This window comes from Coregonus clupeaformis, chromosome 39 (genome assembly GCF_020615455.1).
Source record: "Coregonus clupeaformis isolate EN_2021a chromosome 39, ASM2061545v1, whole genome shotgun sequence".
NCBI classification, from domain to species: domain Eukaryota; kingdom Metazoa; phylum Chordata; class Actinopteri; order Salmoniformes; family Salmonidae; genus Coregonus; species Coregonus clupeaformis.
Genome location: NC_059230.1, coordinates 2079034 through 2099188, shown reverse-complemented (window position 1 = coordinate 2099188; position 20155 = coordinate 2079034). Strand labels below are relative to the sequence as shown.

General features: G+C 41.7%; 1 protein-coding gene across 1 annotated transcript in view; it reads right to left on the bottom strand.

The window, feature by feature from the left end:
* Window positions 1-4326: 4326 nt before the first annotated feature.
* LOC121554460 (RING finger protein 150) overlaps window positions 4327-20155 on the bottom strand; it is a 33877-nt gene continuing 18048 nt past the window's right edge. Inside the window, exons 3-5 of the mRNA XM_045211782.1 lie at window positions 8337-8491; window positions 7962-7977; window positions 4327-4386 (exon numbers count right to left, since the gene is read on the bottom strand). Of these exons, the coding sequence (XP_045067717.1) occupies window positions 4327-4386; window positions 7962-7977; window positions 8337-8491 (231 nt within the window). The remainder of the gene's footprint in view (window positions 4387-7961; window positions 7978-8336; window positions 8492-20155) is intronic.

The window sequence follows — 20155 nt, the reverse complement described above, 5'->3', positions numbered from 1 at the left end:
CAGACAATCAAAAATACCCCACATCTGGCAAATATTATATACACATATCCTGTGTGTGAGAGAGAGAGAGAAAACACCCATACTACTCATTCTGGATGTTCTGGATTCCCCCAAACAACAACCATGCCATTACCATGGTTACGAACACCATGGGGGGGCCTAACTAACTCACTCTCAGCCTATCAGATTGCAGAGAGCCTTGACGTGGTTGGACGATCCTCTCCCTTTATATGAGTGACCCTAGGGATGCCTCCCAATTCTATACATTTTAACCCCCTGGAAGTGTGCACTTGCTCACTCCCCCTCATGGATCTGAAAGTAATGAATTCATGCTAGAAATACGATGGAAACGTCCCCATTCCTCTCAGTGGAAACTACTACCAACCCCTTCCAATAACTTTCAGAACCCTGAGGGGAGTGAACAAGTGCATACTTGATGGAGGAGAGAATTAGAGGGAGGGGGGGTGGGGGTGAGGTAATTAGAATAGAGAACAGAGGAGCTAACAGCTGTTTAGAAAGACATTCCTAAGGAGCTGTATGTCTATGGAGCTGCTCAGATATTTATCTACAAACATGAATTGTTTTTCGGCCGTTTGTCTATTCGATTCAGAATCCCTGTTATTGATTCATCCTCGAGCTGTTTGTTTCAGGGTCAGTAACACTGTGTTCCCTCTCTCTTTGCGTCGTTACAAAAATAATACATTTTACCTTTTTATCAAAATAAGAGAACTCCATTTCTCTTTCTCGTCAAAAACACTCAAGTCAGTCTGCATCCAAATATTCCCTATTCAGGGTCCATAGGGCTCTGGGGTCAAAAGTAGTGCACTATATAGAGAATAGGGTGCCATTCTCTGGTCTAAAGTAGTGCACTATATAGGGAATAGGGTGCCATTCTCTGGTCTAAAGTAGTGCACTATATAGGGAATAGGGTGCCATTCTCTGGTCTAAAGTAGTGCACTATATAGGGAATAGGGTGCCATTCTCTGGTCTAAAGTAGTGCACTATATAGGGAATAGGGTACCATTGAGACTACATCCACTGAGATTACGGACATGTTATCTTGCAGCCAGTCCCTCCCACCCAAAACACCCAACCATTAACGCTGAAGAAAGGTTCTGAGAAGGATTCTAGAACGTTTCATAGCGTCGCCGTAACATCCGATTGTCAAAAAGAGGAGTTATATTAGCAACACCATGGCAACACAACCACAACCAACTCTGATTGGCCAGTTAAGACAGACAACGGTAGTAAAAAAACAAATAGAAAAAAAAAAAAAACTTTACATTTTTACATTTTAGTCATTTAGCAGACGCTCTTATCCAGAGTGAGTGCATACATTTTTTTTTTTTTATTCCATACTGCCCCCCCCCGTGGGAATCGAACCCACAACCATGGCGTTGCAAGCGCCATGCTCTATCAACTGAGCTACACGGGGCCCCTATACTGTGAGATCGTACAGATATAGACGGACGGACGGACGGACGGACGGACGGAGGTTAAAGGAATATTGGAGGAAACACTTCTTTGAGATATATGACCTTAGAATACACACAGGCAGACTGAAGGAGAGAATACTGTAGTTATACTTTTAAAATACTGCAGTACTGTTGTAGTAATACTATGTAGTTGTGTGACCTGATCCATGGTTACTGTAAGTAGAGACCATATCATTCCAGGAAGTATAGCAGAAAGAAGATAGGGTGCAGTTCACTGACTACATCTCCCAGAGATCTTTTGAGGCTTTTCTAAATAAAATATCCCGGTCATTCCTGCACCAGTTCTTGTTGCTGAAGTTCCGTTTCAAAATGGTGGTTTTAGAAATCTGTTTTATAGATCCGCAAGGTTCCGTCGATTCCATACTGCTCAGTGTGCCTGATCAGAACTCTTATTGTGAAATATTTTCCTCAATATCCATACCTGGACTCCAGGTAACAGGTAACTCCATGACAGGTAGAATACCCCACCAGGTAACAGTAACCCAACCAGCCAGATAGCTCCATAAGCCATACAGGACAGGTGAGTCCAACCATATTACCGTAACCAGGTGAGTCTATTCTCCGCGTAACCAAGGCTACAGAGCTGAGTGTCTACACTGTACGTGGTGTGTCCCATCGCAGACAGGGGTTTTCCCAGGTTGGTCCCAGGTAGATGCTACTCCTATTTCATAGCAAAGCTTCGTACCAACTGTTGCTTTGGAGCACCTACAGAGTCTTACTGGAGGCCTGGGTTAGCCCAAAATGAAATAAATATGGCAACTTTGATTAATGATTTTTTCAATTATTCTTTTAGATACAAAATGTCAAATATGTAAATAATACTTCCTCCAAAAGGACCATTCTATGGATTACATTACATTACATCCTTCCTCCAAAGGACAATTCTATGGATACAATTTCCAGAAAATCCACCAAATCGTGGTCTTTTTTTGTCCTGGTTTAATCTGGAATCACTCACAGGTAGGTTTACCCAGTTAGGACCATTCCAGGCAGGTTTATCCAGCCTACAGGTATGTCTCTGTCCTTTGTCCCAGGTTAGATTTGTCCCAGGTAAGGCCCTGTTCTGGCCCGGTTCTGGCCCGGGTTCTCAGGACTTGTTGTCCCCAGTAGGGGTTGGTTGTCCCAGTGACAGGTCTTCGTCCGACAGTCCTGTTTCCACGGCGAGCACCAGGGATGCACTGCTGGTCATGGGCTGGAGTTCCCCTAGAGAGAGGGAGCGGGGGAGAGAGAGAGAGAGGGGGGAGAGAGAGGGAGATGAGAGGGGGTAGGGAGAGAGGGGAGATGAGAGAGGGGGGTAGGGAGAGGGGAGATGAGAGGGAGAGAGGGGGTAGAGAAAGGGGAGATGAGAGAGAGTAGAGGGGGGTAGAGAGAGAGGGGAGATGAGAGAGAGGGGAGATGAGAGAGAGGGGGTAGAGAGAGGGGGAGATGAGAAAGAGAGAGAGGGGGGTAGAGAGAGAGGGGAGATGAGAGAGGGGTAGAGAGAGGGGGGAGATGAGAGAGGGGTAGAGAGAGGGGGGAGATGAGAGGGGGGGTAGGGAGAGAGGGGAGATGAGAGAGAGGGGGGTAGAGAGAGAGGGGAGATGAGAGAGAGGGGGGTAGAGAGAGGGATGAGAGGAGAGAGGGAGAGAGAGCGGGGTAGAGAGAGAGGGGAGATGAGAGAGAGAGAGGGATGAGGGATGAGGGGGAGATGAGGGATGAGGGGGAGATGAGGGTGCAATTCATCAGAGTTGCCACCAGGTGCCACTATGAGTGCTGTGTGTGTAGAGTCAATACTTCTACTACTTTCATCAAACTCCCCACCCTTTCTCTCTCACCATCAAACTCCCCACCCTTTCTCTCTCACCATCAAACTCCCCACCCTTTCTCTCTCGCCATCAAACTCCCCACCCTTTCTCTCTCGCCATCAAACTCCCCACCCTTTCTCTCTGCCATCAAACTCCCCACCCTTTCTCTCTCACCATCAAACTCCCCACCCTTTCTCTCTCGCCATCAAACTCCCCACCCTTTCTCTCTCGCCATCAAACTCCCCACCTTTCTCTCCACCATCAAACTCCCCCACCCTTTCTCTCTCACCATCAAACTCCCCACCCTTTCTCTCTCGCCATCAAACTCCCCACCCTTTCTCTCTCGCCATCAAACTCCCCACCCTTTCTCTCTCGCCATCAAACTCCCCACCCTTTCTCTCTCACCAGTGTGTGTGTGTGTGTGTAGTCTCACCAGTGTGTGTGTGTGTGTGTGTGTGTGTGTGTGTAATCTCACCAGTGTGTGTGTGTGTGTGTGTGTGTGTGTGTGTGTAGTCTCACCAGTGTGTGTGTGTGTGTGTGTGTGTGTGTGTAGTCTCACCAGTGTGTGTGTGTGTGTGTAGTCTCACCAGTGTGTGTGTGTGTGTGTGTGTGTGTGTAGTCTCACCAGTGTGTGTGTGTGTGTGTGTGTGTGTGTGTAATCTCACCCAGTGTGTGTGTGTGTGTGTGTGTGTGTGTGTCTCACCAGTGTGTGTGTGTGTGTGTGTGTGTGTGTAGTCTCACCAGTGTGTGTGTGTGTGTGTGTGTGTGTAGTCTCACCAGTGTGTGTGTGTGTGTGTGTGTGTGTAGTCTCACCAGTGTGTGTGTGTGTGTGTGTGTGTGTGTAATCTCACCAGTGAGTGTGTCAGTAGTTACAGTAATGGGACTATCCCTCAGAGGTCTCAGTCGTGGTAATTAGTCTTGTGTAGCCCCATCCTCCATCCCCGGATCTCACCCACCCCCTCACCGGTCCCTCCCTGACCCTTCCACACCACAGCCTCCAGGGCCAACCCCTCCACCCGGCCCCCCCCCACCCACACCTCCATCTCTCATAGTCCCAAGGGCAGGTCTCCCAACAGTCTGCATTTAACTGGAGAGATGAGAGGGGGCTGAAGAGGAGATTGGGGGGGGAGACGGGGAGACACAAGGGGGAGGGGGGGGGGGGGGGCGGGGAGGGGGAGGCGGGGGGACGGGGGGGGGGGGGGGGGGGGACGGTTTGAGGCGAGGGACGGGGGGGGGCGGCGGCGGGGGGCGGAGAGCGCAAGAGAGAGGGAGAGAGGAGCGAGAGGGGGGGGGGGGGCGAGGGGAGGAGAGGGGCAGGGGGGGGGGGGGGGGGGCGAGGGGGGGGGGGGGATGAGGGGAGAGAGAAAGAGTAGAGAGAGAAACAGTTCAGTATATATGTGGGTTCAGTTCAAACATATTAAATCGTGTTGGTGCGAGGGAGTGAAGTTTGGATGGATTTGATTCAATACAATTCTGATGGTGACCAACAGAAAAAAAGCAGCTTTCGATTCGTATGAATGAGTGACTTTGATAGCTCTGTAATTGAATCATAAATGATTCGTAAATGACTCACAGCGATTCCCAGGGCTTTGAGGATGTTGATCTTGCACATTGACGTCTTGGTCCAGCAATGCAGAGTCCCCAGTTATTCCCATGAACGATGTCTACAGAAAAAATGTTATCTTTGGCTCTGTTACATGTTACTAACTTGTCTTACATTACTCGCGGGTCTGTTACATGGTTATAGCGGTCTGTAACATGTGGTTATAACGGGTCTGTGTTTACTCACGGGGTCTGTAACATGTTTATAACGGGTCTGTAACATGGTTATAACGGCTCTGTAACATGTTTATAACGGCTCTGTAACATGTTTATAACGGGTCTGTTACATGGTTATAACGGGTCTGTAACATGGTTATAACGGGTCTGTGTTTATAACGGGTCTGTAACATGTTTATAACGGGTCTGTAACATGTTTATAACGGGTCTGTAACATGTTTATAACGGGTCTGTAACATGTTTATAACGGGTCTGTAACATGTTTATAACGGGTCTGTAACATGGTTATAACGGCTCTGTAACATGTTTATAACGGCTCTGTAACATGTTTATAACGGGTCTGTAAATATGTTTATAACGGCCTCTGTGGAATATGTTTATAACGGTCTTGCTTATAACATGTTTATAACGGGTCTGTAACATGTTTAAAACGGGTCTGTAACATGGTTATAACGGGTCTGTAACATGGTTATAACGGGTCTGTAACATGTTTATAACGGGTCCGTAACATGGTTATAACGGGTCCGTAACATGTTTATAACGGGTCCGTTACATGTTTATAACGGGTCCGTAACATGTTTATAACGGGTCTGGTAACATGTTTATAACGGGTCTGTAACATGTTTATAACGGCTCTGTAACATGTTTATAACGGCTCTGTAACATGTTTATAACGGCTCTGTAACATGTTTAAAACGGCTCTGTAACATGTTTATAACGGCTCTGTAACATGTTTATAACGGGTCTGTAACATGTTTATAACGGGTCTGTAACATGTTTATAACGGCTCTGTAACATGTTTATAACGGCTCTGTAACATGTTTATAACGGCTCTGTAACATGTTTATAACGGGTCTGTAACATGTTTATAACGGGTCTGTAACATGTTTATAACGGGTCTGTAACATGTTTATAACGGCTCTGTAACATGTTTATAACGGCTCTGTAACATGTTTATAACGGGTCTGTCAACATGTTTATAACGGTCTGTATATATTTATAACGGGTCTGTAACATGTTTATAACGGTCTGTAACATGTTTATAACGGCTCTGTAACATGTTTATACGGGTCTGTAACATGTTTATAACGGGTCTTGTAACATGTTTATAACGGGTCTGTAACATGTTTATAACGGCTCTGTAACATGTTTATAACGGGTCTGGTAACATGTTTATAACGGCTCTGTAACATGTTTATAACGGCTCTGTAACATGTTTATAACGGCTCTGTAACATGTTTATAACGGGTCTGTAACATGTTTATAACGGTCTGTAACATATGTTTATAACGGGTCTGTACTATATGTTTATAACGGCTCTGTAACATGTTTATAACGGGTCTGGTAACATGTTTATATACGGGTCTGTAACATGTTTATAACGGCTCTGTAACATGTTTATAACGGCTCTGTAACATGTTTATAACGGCTCTGTAACATGTTTATAACGGGTCTGTAACATGTTTATAACGGGTCTGTAACATGTTTATAACGGCTCTGTTACATGTTTATAACGGCTCTGTTACATGTTTATAACGGCTCTGTTACATGTTTATAACGGCTCTGTAACATGTTTATAACGGCTCTGTAACATGTTTATAACGGCTCTGTAACATGTTTATAACGGCTCTGTAACATGTTTATAACGGCTCTGTAACATGTTTATAACTGCGAGCTCTGTAACATGTTTATAACGTGGTCTGTAACTATTTGTCTACTAACAGCTCTGTTACATGTTTATAACGGCTCTGTTACATGTTTATAACGGCTCTGTTACATGTTTATAATCGACTCTGTAACATGTTTATACACGGCTCTGTAACATGTTTACTCCGCTCTGTAAATTTATGTTTATAACGGCTCTGTAACATGTTATAACGGCTCTGGTAACATGTTTATAACGGCTCTGTAACATGTTTATAACGGCTCTGTAACATGTTTATAACGGCTCTGTAACATGTTTATAACGGGCTCTGTAACATGTTTATAACGGCTCTGTAACATGTTTATAACGGCTCTGTAACATGTTTATAACGGGTCTGTAACATGTTTATAACGGGTCTGTAACATGTTTATAACGGGTTGTTTAGAACATGAGTGCCGAGGTGGGTTTACCAGCAGGGTATCAAGTGTTTATAAAAGGGCTTACGAATGGGTCATAACAGGTGTATTAAAGCGGCAAGCCAGTCTCCTTTCAACCTGGTTTAACACCTGATTTACTTAACAAAAAGGCACACCTCAATAGGTGGTCCAGGTAAGTCATGACATCACACAAGGGGGGAGGGGCTTTCCTCTATTGCTCCTCTATTGTTCCTCAAGCAAGCGGGAGGCCGATGACATCACAGATTCCCTACAAAGAAGTTTTGCTCAATACTTATTTTTTTACCCTTTAGTACAGGGTTCCCCAACTGGCGGCCTGCGAGCCAAATTTGGCCTGCGGGTGGTTTTATTTGCCACCCCCAAGTTTTGAAAAAAATATACACACTACCAGTCAAATGTTTGGACATTCAGGTAACTACCTCATGAAGCTGGTTGAGAGAATGCCAAGAGTGTGCAAAGCTGTCATCAAGGCGAAGGGTGGCTATTTGAAGAATCTCAAATATAAAATATATTTTGATTTGTTTAACACTTTTTTTGGTTACTACATGATTCCATATGTGTTATTTCATAGTTTTGATGTATTCACTATTATTCTACAATGTAGAAAACAGTAAAAATAGAGAAAAACCTTTGAATGAGTAGGTGTTCTAAAACTTTTGACTGGTAGTGTATATAATACAAAATTATATTTAGCAATACTTCCCCAGAGTCAGATGAACTCGTGGACACCATGTTTATGTCTCTGCGTGCGGTTTGAAGGAAGTTACTAACTAGCGTTAGCGCAATTTGATCTCAAAACTACCTCAACTTCCTTCATACTGGATGGACACAGAGACATAAAAATGGTATCCACAAGTTCATTTGAGACCCATGGGGGCGGCGCACAATTGGCCCAGCGTCGTCCAGGGTAGGGGAGGGAATGGCCGGCAGGGATGTAGCTCAGTTGGTAGAGCATGGCGTTTGCAACGCCAGGGTTGTGGGTTTGATTCCCACTAGGGGGCCAGTATGAAATAAAAAAATGCTTTTTTTTAAAATATATATAATAATGTATGCACTCACTAACTGTAAGTCGCTCTGGATAAGAGCGTCTGCTAAAATGTAAATATGACTCTGGAGAAGGGCCTCATTGCCAAGATCCCCAAGTATCCCTTTGAGGGTTTCTAACAGTCTTATTTACCTGCAGGGTAGTATCCTGACCACATCGTTTGGCTTGTAGCCCTCGATACACACGGCACAGTTATCAAAGTCTGACTCGGTCTCCTGGTCTCCTTTCCTGATGGTCCTGACCTGCAGTTTACTGATGGCCTTCTTAGCTGCATCTCCCAGACGCCTCTGGGGAGAGAGAGAGAGAGGGGGAGAGAGAGAGAGAGGGGGGAGAGAGAGGGGGAGAGAGAGCGAGAAGGAGGGGAGAGAGAGAAGAGGGGGAGAGAGAGAGAGAAGGAAAGAGAGAGAGAGAGGGGAGAGAGAGAGGGAGAGAGAGAGGAGAGAGGAGGAGGGGGAGAGAGAGAGAGAAGGAGGGGGAGAGAGAGAGGGGAGAGAGAGGGGGAGAGAGAGAGAGAGAGAGAGAGAGAGAGAGAGAGAGAGAGAGAGAGAGAGAGAGAGAGAGAGAGAAGGAGGGGGAGAGACTAGGGGTTAGTCCGTTGTCTAACGTTCGATTGCGCCACTCCTGAGCCACGCTCATCCCTCAACCGATCTGTCTTTTAGGACGTGGAACTCACCTAAAAAATAAAAGAAATAAATAAATAAATCAGGTTTTGCTAATATGCCTAACACTAGTTCCTAATTCTAAAAATCACACCGCTCCTGGTAGCTATGACGCATTGGCTACTACCAGGGACGGCCTGTTCAATAGGGCGATATGGGCGACGCACTGCCAAACGGGAAAAGGAAGGGATTTTTTTTCTAATCAATTATATCACGGCAACAGTAGTTATCAGTGTTGTAATCTATAACGTCTGATCTGCCACAGTGCCACACTGCCACTCAAATGTCGAATCAGGCTAAAGTCGTGCTTCAAATGGCTCACCCCCCCCTTTTGGTGGTTCGATGAGCCAGATTGGAAAATCGCCAGAACTCTGTCATAGACTTCCGCTACAAAATCTATATTTTTCAAATTTCAGAGCCTTCAACTACAATCTCAATGTGGTGTCTGTGGGCTTGCACTTCTGGCCTTCGTCATACTGTTACGTAACCAAGAACGTAACGGAGAAAAGAGTGGATTGTTTGAAAGAAGTTTCTTTTTGTCGTCGAACAAATGAAGATAAATTGCGAAACAATTAGGACCTCCCCAGACCAAATTTAATAATTCAACAGGTTTTCTACTAAAGGCGGAAAGTCCTACACCCGAGGTTTTTCCAAAAATTGGTCACGAACGAAAAAAGACATTGCCACTCACTCCAACTGGATGACCAAGGGATACAGGCTAGCTGTCCGCCGCACAACGATGAGGTTAGTGTTGATATCCAAGTTTACTGGATGGGATATGGTGTAATAAAGGCAGTTTATTCAGAGGTAAATATATCTGGAATGCGTTCACGGACCCGTTCGTCAAACTCTTTAGGAGCTATAAATTACGCCCCCATTACTTACCATATCAGATAAGAGAAATTGCCTGCTACATATATTTTACATCCTGGCCCTACACTAGTTCACTATTTGCATCACCCAAAATATTACATGTGTGGTCATATATGCTTGGAAAGTGGAGATGCCATAGAACGTCAAAAAAGTAAACATTTGGAGACACATTGCCGTTTTGGAGAAGACATCGCGTTTGCTAGCGAAGAGATTTGTTGTGGCAAATGAACTTGGGCTGGAATTGCCAGAACCTCACGATGAGATCTATGCATCAGCATTGCGAGTCTCATGATTCTACCCGATGTGCGATTCGATACTGTGATTTTTGTGCGTACTCATATGTCTGTTGCAGAGGGATCAGGAAAAGCCATGAGAACGAAAGTTTTGATCAGTCATGAAATAAAAGTGCTGAAAACAAATTGGCTCCCAATGTGAAAGATTGAGAACAAAGCTATGAAGGAACAATAATGGTGTTTTGGTGGCAGGTACAGCCAACTAAGCGCTGAAATATTGCGATATTGTCAATACAGTATATCGTAAAGTATCACTATGTAACTCGATTTCTTTCACCCCAATCCCTCAAATTAACGGTAAATAACTGAATTGTTTGCCCCACATTTAGGCTAAGATGATTAGCTAGCCAGCTAAAATGTTTTTTAGTTAGTTAGTAATCGCATCTACAATAGTTTACTGTCAATAACATGTCTCCAAAAATGACGTGGGTGTCTCCAATTGTGTTGACATTTTACAATTACAATGCGCATCCATGAGTATCCACTTTCTGTAGCTCAGCTGGTAGAGCATGTGTGCTTGTAACGCCAAGGTAGTGGGTTCGATCCCGGGACCACCCATACACAAAATGTATGCACGCATGACTGTAAGTCGCTTTTTGGATAAGCGTCTGCTAAATGGCATATTATTATTATTATTATTATTATTATTTATCTGAAGAGAGCCCAAACATTGTGTGCAGACATTTTATGCAATAAATGAAGTAGGTTCAATCTAGTAGTTCTGATCTTCAGATTGGTCCTGTGATTGGGCGAGGTCCCCTGCAGGCTACTGTCACTGTTGCATTGGCTCTGAGTCGGGTTCTCTGTCTTCAAATGTTCAGCCTAAGAGGGATTTTTTTGTGTGTGTGTGTGTGTGTGTGTGTGTTTAACAACGTGATGATGTGTGTGTGTGTGTGTGTGTTTAACAGTGATGATGTGTGTGTGTGTGTGTGTGTTTGTGTGTGTGTGTTCCTCAGAGCAAGAACTCGTGAGTTGGAAGAACTGGAGAGGCCTATGGCGTGGGTGTTGTCCTTGGCCACCTGCGTTGACAAGGCTGACAAGATAGGACCCTTTTGTCCATTGTTTTGGATAGGAACAGAACTTATAACCAGCTCCTGACCTAAATAGATCTTAGCACAACATTTTTTACTCAACATATCATATTCCATATTCACTATAACAAATATATTTACCTCGACATTAGCAAGAACCGCCACATCCTCAGCGGGGCTAATCCAGTGTGGGAAGTTTTTGGAGTGTTTGAGTTAGCTTTGCGAGGCAAAGATGAAACTGGCCAGGGCTCCACCAACCCTGGTAGCCAACACTTTTGAGATCAGTCAATAAATGCTTCTGGTATTGACTTATACTGCCCCCTGTCTTCATGTTGTTGCTGGACATATCTTTTTTTAAATGTGTGTAGGTCACCTAAATCATCAGAAAAATTGCCCCTCCTGAGAATTTTTTCAGGAGCCGCCACTGGCTACTACGGCAAACCATAGCAGGTTAGTGCAAGCTAGTTTGAGTGGCCATACGCTAGCTAGTTTGAGTGGCCATACGCTAGCTAGTTTGAGTGGCCATACGCTAGCTAGTTTGAATGGCCATACGCTAGCTAGTTTGAATGGCCATACGCTAGCTAGTTTGAGTGGCCATCGCTAAGCTTGTTTGAATGGCTCATCGCTAGCTAGTTTGAGTGGCCATACGCTAAAGCTAGTTTGAGTGGCCATACGCTAGGCTAGTTTGGAGTGGCCATACGCTAGCTAGTTTGAATGGCCATGCGCTGAGCTAGTTTGAATGGCCATACGCTAGCTAGTTTGAGTGGCCATTACACGCTAAGCTAGTTTGAGTGGCCATACGCTAGCTAGGGGTTTGAATGGCCATCGCTGGCTAATTTGAATGGCCATCGCTTCAGCTAGTTTGAATGGCCATCACTAAGCTAGTTTGAGTGGCCATACACTAGCCTAGTTTGAGTGGCCATACGCTAGCTAGTTTGGAGTGGCTTCATCGCTAGCTAGTTTGAGTGGCCATACGCTAGCTAGTTTGAATGGCCATACGCTAGCTAGTTTGAATGGCCATACGCTAGCTAGTTTGAATGGCCATACGCTAGCTAGTTTGAATGGCCATACGCTAGCTAGTTTGAATGGCCATACGCTAGCTAGTTTGAATGGCCATACGCTAGCTAGTTTGAATGGCCATACGCTAGCTAGTTTGAATGGCCATACGCTAGCTAGTTTGCCAGCTTGTTGATGAAGTTGTACGGCACCAACGTTATGGGAATGTTTTCAGAAATCAGCGGCGTGATAAAATATTTGCCCCTTTTCTAATTTTCTCTACTTTTGCATATTTTGGATACTGAATGTTATCCGATCTTCAACCAAAACCAAATATTAGATAAAGGCAACCTGAGTTTACAGATAACAAAACAATTACATACTTATTTCATAAACAAAAGTTATGCAACACCCAATGCCTCTTTGAAAAAGTAATTGCCCCCTTACACTCAGCTTTAGCTGCAATGACTCCAACCAAACGCTTCCTGTTGATCAGTCTCAAGTCGCTGTGTCGTCCAAAAAGTTATACTTTTGACTCATCTGTCCGTAGAACATTCTTCAAAGAGTCTTGATGATCATCCAGGTGCTTTTTGGTAAACTTGAGTCAACTTTTTGGACGAGATGGGTCCCATTATGCCTGGTGAAAACCAAACTCTGCATTCCACAGTAAGAACATCATACCAAAGGTCAAGCATGGTGGTGGTGGTGTGATGGTTTGGGGATGCTTTGCTGCCTCAGGACCTGGACGACTTGCCTTAATAGAAGGAACCATGAATTCTGTTCTGTATCAGAGAATTCTACAGGAGAATGTCAGACCATCCGTCTGTGAGCTGAAGCTGAAGCGCAGCTGGATCATGCAGCAAGACAATGATCCAAAACACACAATCAAGTCCACATGAAAATAGCTAAAATGCAACACATTTGAAGCTTTGGAATTGCCTAGTCAAAGTCCAGACCTAATCCCATTTGAGATGTTGTGGCAGGACTTGAAACGAGCAGTTCATGCTTGAAAATTCAACAAATGTCGCTAAGTTAAAGCAGTTCTGCATGCAAGAGTGGGCCAAAATTCCTCCACAGCGACGTGAGAGACTGATCAACAACTACAGGAAGCATTTGGTTGCAGTTATTGCAGCTAAAGATTGCACAAACAGTTATTGAGTAAGGGGGAAATTACAGTGCATTCGGAAAGTATTCAGACATTTACATTTTAGTCATTTAGCAGACGCTCTTATCCAGAGCGACTTACAGTTAGCACATACATAATTTTTTATCGAACCCACAACCCTGGCGTTGCAAACGCCATGCTCTACCAACTGAGCTACATCCCCTGCCGGCCATTCCCTCCCCTACCCTGGACGACGCTGGGCCAATTGTGCGCCGCCCCACGGGTCTCCCGGTCGCGGCCGGCTACGACAGAGCCTGGATTCGAACCAGGATCTCTAGTGGCACAGCTAGCACTGCGATGCAGTGCCTTAGACCACTGCGCCACTCGGGAGAATAACCCCTTGACTTATTCCACACTTTGTTACGTTACAGCCTTATTCAGCCTTATTCAAAAATATATTAAATAAATAAAAAATGTCATCAATCTACACACAATAACCCATAATGACAAAGCAAAAACAGGTTTAGAAATGTTTGCAAATTTATAAAAAAATCAAAAACAGAAATACCTTATTTACTTAAGTTTTCAGACCCTTTGCTATGAGACTCGAAATTGAGCTCAAGTGCGTCCTGTTTCCATTGATCATCCTTGAGATTTTTCTGCAACTTGGAATCCACCTTGATTTGGAAAGGCACACACCTGTCTATATAAAAAGGTCCAACAGTTGACAGTGCATGTCAGAGCAAAAACTAAGCCATGGGGTTGAAGGAATTGTCCGTAGAGCTCCGAGACAGGATTGTGTCGAGGCACAGATCTGGGGAAGGGTAACAAAAAATGTCTGCAGCATTGAAGGTCCCCAAGAACACAGTGGCCTCCATCATTCTTAAATGGAAGAAGTTTGGAACCACCAAGACTCTTCCTAGAGCTGAGCAATCGAGGGAGAAGGGCCTTGGTCAGGGAGGTGACCAAGAATCCGATGGTCACACTGACAGAGCTCCAGAGTTCCTCTGTGGAGATGGGAGAACCTTCCAGAAGGACAACCATCTCTGCAGCACTCCACCAATCAGGCCTTTATGGTAGAGTGGCCAGACGGAAGCCACTCCTCAGTAAAAGGCACATGACAGCCCGCTTGGAGTTTGTCAAAAGGCACCTAAAGGACTCTCAAAACCATGAGAAACAAGATTCTCTAGTCTGATGAAACCAAGATTGAACTCTTTGGCCTGAATGCCAAGCGTCACATCTGGAGGAAACCTGGCACCATCCCTACGGTGAAGCATGGTGGTGGCAGCATCATGCTGTGGGGATGTTTTTCAGGATCGAGGGAAAGATGAACGTAGCAAAGTACAGAGAGATCCTTGATGAAAACCTGCTCCAGAGCGCTCAGGACCTCAGACCTCCTCTGGAGAGACCTGAAAATAGCTGTGCAGCGACACTCCCCATCCAACCTGACAGAGCTTGAGAGGATCTGCAGAGAAGAATGGGAGTAACTCCCCAAATACAGGTGTGCCAAGCTTGTAGCGTCATACCCAAGAAGACTCAAGGCTGACATCGCTGCCAAAGGTGCTTCAACAAAGTACTGAGTAAAGGGTCTGAATACTTATGTAAATGTGAAATCGTTTTTTTATTTGTAATACATTTGCAAACATTTCAAAAATGCTGTTTTTGTTTTGTCACTATGGGGTATTGGGTGTATATTAATGAGGAAAAACAACAATGTAATCAATTTTATAGTAAGGCTGTAACGTAACAAAATGTGGAAAAAGTCAAGGGGTCGGAATACTTTCCGAATGCACTGTAGGTGAATTGGGCATTGCATAACTTTATTAATTAAGTAAGTATCAATTTTTTTATTTGTAAACTCAGGTTCCCTTTATCTAATATTAGGTTTTGGTTGAAGATCTGATAACATTCAGTATCACAAATATGCAACAATAGAGAAAATCAGAAAGGGGGAAAATACATTTTCACGGCCCTGCATCTGGACTGACAGCTGGGACTGTATATAATATTATTGTATCTGGACTGACAGCTGGGACTGTATATAATATATAATATTATTGTATCTGGACTGACAGCTGGGACTGTATATAATATTATTGTATTTGGACTGGACAGCTGGGACTGTATATAATATTATTGTATCTGGACTGACAGCTGGGACTGCTTATATAATATTATTGTATCTGGACTGACAGCTGGGACTGTATATAATATATAATATTATTGTATCTGGACTGACAGCTGGGACTGTATATAATATTATTGTATTTGGACTGACAGCTGGGACTGTATATAATATTATTGTATCTGGACTGACAGCTGGGACTGCTATATAATATTATTGTATCTGGATTGACAGCTGGGACTGTATATAATATTATTGTATCTGGACTGACAGCTGGGACTGTATATAATATTATTGTATCTGGACTGACAGCTGGGACTGTATATAATATTATTGTATCTGGACTGACAGCTGGGACTGTATATATAATATATAATATTATTGTATCTGGACTGACAGCTGGGACTGTATATATAATATATAATATTATTGTATCTGGACTGACAGCTGGGACTGTATATAATATTATTGTATCTGGACTGACAGCTGGGACTGTATATAATATTATTGTATCTGGACTGACAGCTGGGACTGTATATATAATATTATTGTATCTGGACTGACAGCTGGGACTGTATATAATATTATTGTATCTGGACTGACAGCTGGGACTGTATATATAATATTATTGTATCTGGACTGACAGCTGGGACTGTATATAATATTATTGTATCTGGACTGACAGCTGGGACTGTATATATAATATATAATATTATTGTATCTGGACTGACAGCTGGGACTGTATATATAATATTATTGTATCTGGACTGACAGCTGGGACTGTATATATAATATATAATATTATTGTATCTGGACTGACAGCTGGGACTGTATATATAATATATAATATTATTGTATCTGGACTGACAGCTGGGACTGTATATATAATATATAATATTATTGTATCTGGACTGACAGCTGGGACTGTATATATAATATTATTGTATCTGGACTGACAGCTGGGACTGTATATATAATATATAATATTATTGTATCTGGACTGACAGCTGGGACTGTATATAATATATAGTATTATTGTATCTGGACTGACAGCTGGGACTGTATATAATATTATTGTATCTGGACTGACAGCTGGGACTGTATATAATATTATTGTATCTGGACTGACAGCTGGGACTGTATATAATATTATTGTATCTGGACTGACAGCTGGGACTGTATATAATATTATTGTATCTGGACTGACAGCTGGGACTGTATATAATATTATTGTATCTGGACTGACAGCTGGGACTGTATATATAATATATAATATTATTGTATCTGGACTGACAGCTGGGACTGTATATAATATTATTGTATCTGGACTGACAGCTGGGACTGTATATATAATATATAGTATTATTGTATCTGGACTGACAGCTGGGACTGTATATAATATTATTGTATTTGGACTGACAGCTGGGACTGTATATAATATTATTGTATCTGGACTGACAGCTGGGACTGTATATAATATTATTGTATTTGGACTGACAGCTGGGACTGTATATAATATTATTGTATCTGGACTGACAGCTGGGACTGTATATAATATTATTGTATCTGGACTGACAGCTGGGACTGTATATATAATATATAATATTATTGTATCTGGACTGACAGCTGGGACTGTATATAATATTATTGTATCTGGACTGACAGCTGGGACTGTATATATAATATATAATATTATTGTATCTGGACTGACAGCTGGGACTGTATATAATATTATTGTATCTGGACTGACAGCTGGGACTGTATATATAATATATAATATTATTGTATCTGGACTGACAGCTGGGACTGTATATAATATTATTGTATCTGGACTGACAGCTGGGACTGTATATAATATTATTGTATCTGGACTGACAGCTGGGACTGTATATAATATTATTGTATCTGGACTGACAGCTGGGACTGTATATAATATTATTGTATCTGGACTTACAGCTGGGACTGTATATAATATTATTGTATCTGGACTGACAGCTGGGACTGTATATAATATTATTGTATCTGGACTTACAGCTGGGACTGTATATAATATTATTGTATCTGGACTGACAGCTGGGACTGTATATATTTGTATCTGGACTGACAGCTGGGACTGTATATATAATATATAGTATTATTGTATCTGGACTGACAGCTGGGACTGTATATAATATTATTGTATCTGGACTGACAGCTGGGACTGTATATAATATTATTGTATCTGGACTGACAGCTGGGACTGTATATATAATATATAATATTATTGTATCTGGACTGACGGCTGGGACTGTATATAATATTATTGTATTTGGACTGACAGCTGGGACTGTATATAATATTATTGTATCTGGACTGACAGCTGGGACTGTATATAATATTATTGTATCTGGACTGACAGCTGGGACTGTATATAATATTATTGTATCTGGACTGACAGCTGGGACTGTATATAATATTATTGTATCTGGACTGACAGCTGGGACTGTATATAATATTATTGTATCTGGACTGACAGCTGGGACTGTATATAATATATAGTATTATTGTATCTGGACTGACAGCTGGGACTGTATATAATATTATTGTATCTGGACTGACAGCTGGGACTGTATATAATATTATTGTATCTGGACTGACAGCTGGGACTGTATATAATATTATTGTATCTGGATTGACAGCTGGGACTGTATATAATATATAGTATTATTGTATCTGGACTGACAGCTGGGACTGTATATAATATATAGTATTATTGTATCTGGATTGACAGCTGGGACTGTATATAATATTATTGTATCTGGACTGACAGCTGGGACTGTATATAATATTATTGTATCTGGACTGACAGCTGGGACTGTATATAATATTATTGTATCTGGACTGACAGCTGGGACTGTATATAATATTATTGTATCTGGACTGACAGCTGGGACTGTATATAATATATAGTATTATTGTATCTGGACTGACAGCTGGGACTGTATATAATATATAGTATTATTGTATCTGGATTGACAGCTGGGACTGTATATAATATTATTGTATCTGGACTGACAGCTGGGACTGTATATAATATTATTGTATCTGGACTGACAGCTGGGACTGTATATAATATTATTGTATCTGGATTGACAGCTGGGACTGTATATAATATATAGTATTATTGTATCTGGACTGACAGCTGGGACTGTATATAATATATAGTATTATTGTATCTGGATTGACAGCTGGGACTGTATATATAATATATAGTATTATTGTATCTGGATTGACAGCTGGGACTGTATATATAATATATAGTATTATTGTATCTGGACTGACAGCTGGGACTGTATATATAATATATAGTATTATTGTATCTGGATTGACAGCTGGGACTGTATATAATATATAGTATTATTGTATCTGGACTGACAGCTGGGACTGTATATATAATATATAGTATTATTGTATCTGGATTGACAGCTGGGACTGTATATAATATATAGTATTATTGTATCTGGACTGACAGCTGGGACTGTATATATAATATATAGTATTATTGTATCTGGATTGACAGCTGGGACTGTATATAATATATAGTATTATTGTATCTGGATTGACAGCTGGGACTGTATATAATATATAGTATTATTGTATCTGGATTGACAGCTGGGACTGTATATAATATATAGTATTATTGTATCTGGACTGACAGCTGGGACTGTATATAATATATAATATTATTGTATTTGGACTGACAGCTGGGACTGTATATAATATTATTGTATTTGGACTGACAGCTGGGACTGTATATATAATATATAGTATTATTGTATCTGGACTGACAGCTGGGACTGTATATAATATTATTGTATTTGGACTGACAGCTGGGACTGTATATAATATTATTGTATTTGGACTGACAGCTGGGACTGTATATATAATATATAGTATTATTGTATCTGGACTGACAGCTGGGACTGTATATAATATTATTGTATCTGACTGACAGCTGGGACTGTATATATAATATATAGTATTATTGTATCTGGACTGACAGCTGGGACTGTATATATAATATATAGTATTATTGTATCTGGACTGACAGCTGGGACTGTATATAATATATAATATTATTGTATCTGGACTGACAGCTGGGACTGTATATAATATATAGTATTATTGTATCTGGACTGACAGCTGGGACTGTATATAATATATAGTATTATTGTATCTGGACTGACAGCTGGGACTGTATATATAATATATAGTATTATTGTATCTGACTGACAGCTGGGACTGTATATAATATTATTGTATTTGGACTGACAGCTGGGACTGTATATAATATTATTGTATTTGGACTGACAGCTGGGACTGTATATATAATATATAGTATTATTGTATCTGGACTGACAGCTGGGACTGTATATAATATTATTGTATCTGACTGACAGCTGGGACTGTATATATAATATATAGTATTATTGTATCTGGACTGACAGCTGGGACTGTATATATAATATATAGTATTATTGTATCTGGACTGACAGCTGGGACTGTATATAATATATAATATTATTGTATCTGGACTGACAGCTGGGACTGTATATAATATATAGTATTATTGTATCTGGACTGACAGCTGGGACTGTATATAATATATAGTATTATTGTATCTGGACTGACAGCTGGGACTGTATATATAATATATAGTATTATTGTATCTGGACTGACAGCTGGGACTGTATATATAATATATAGTATTATTGTATCTGGACTGACAGCTGGGACTGTATATATAATATATAGTATTATTGTATCTGACTGACAGCTGGGACTGTATATAATATTATTGTATCTGGACTGACAGCTGGGACTGTATAT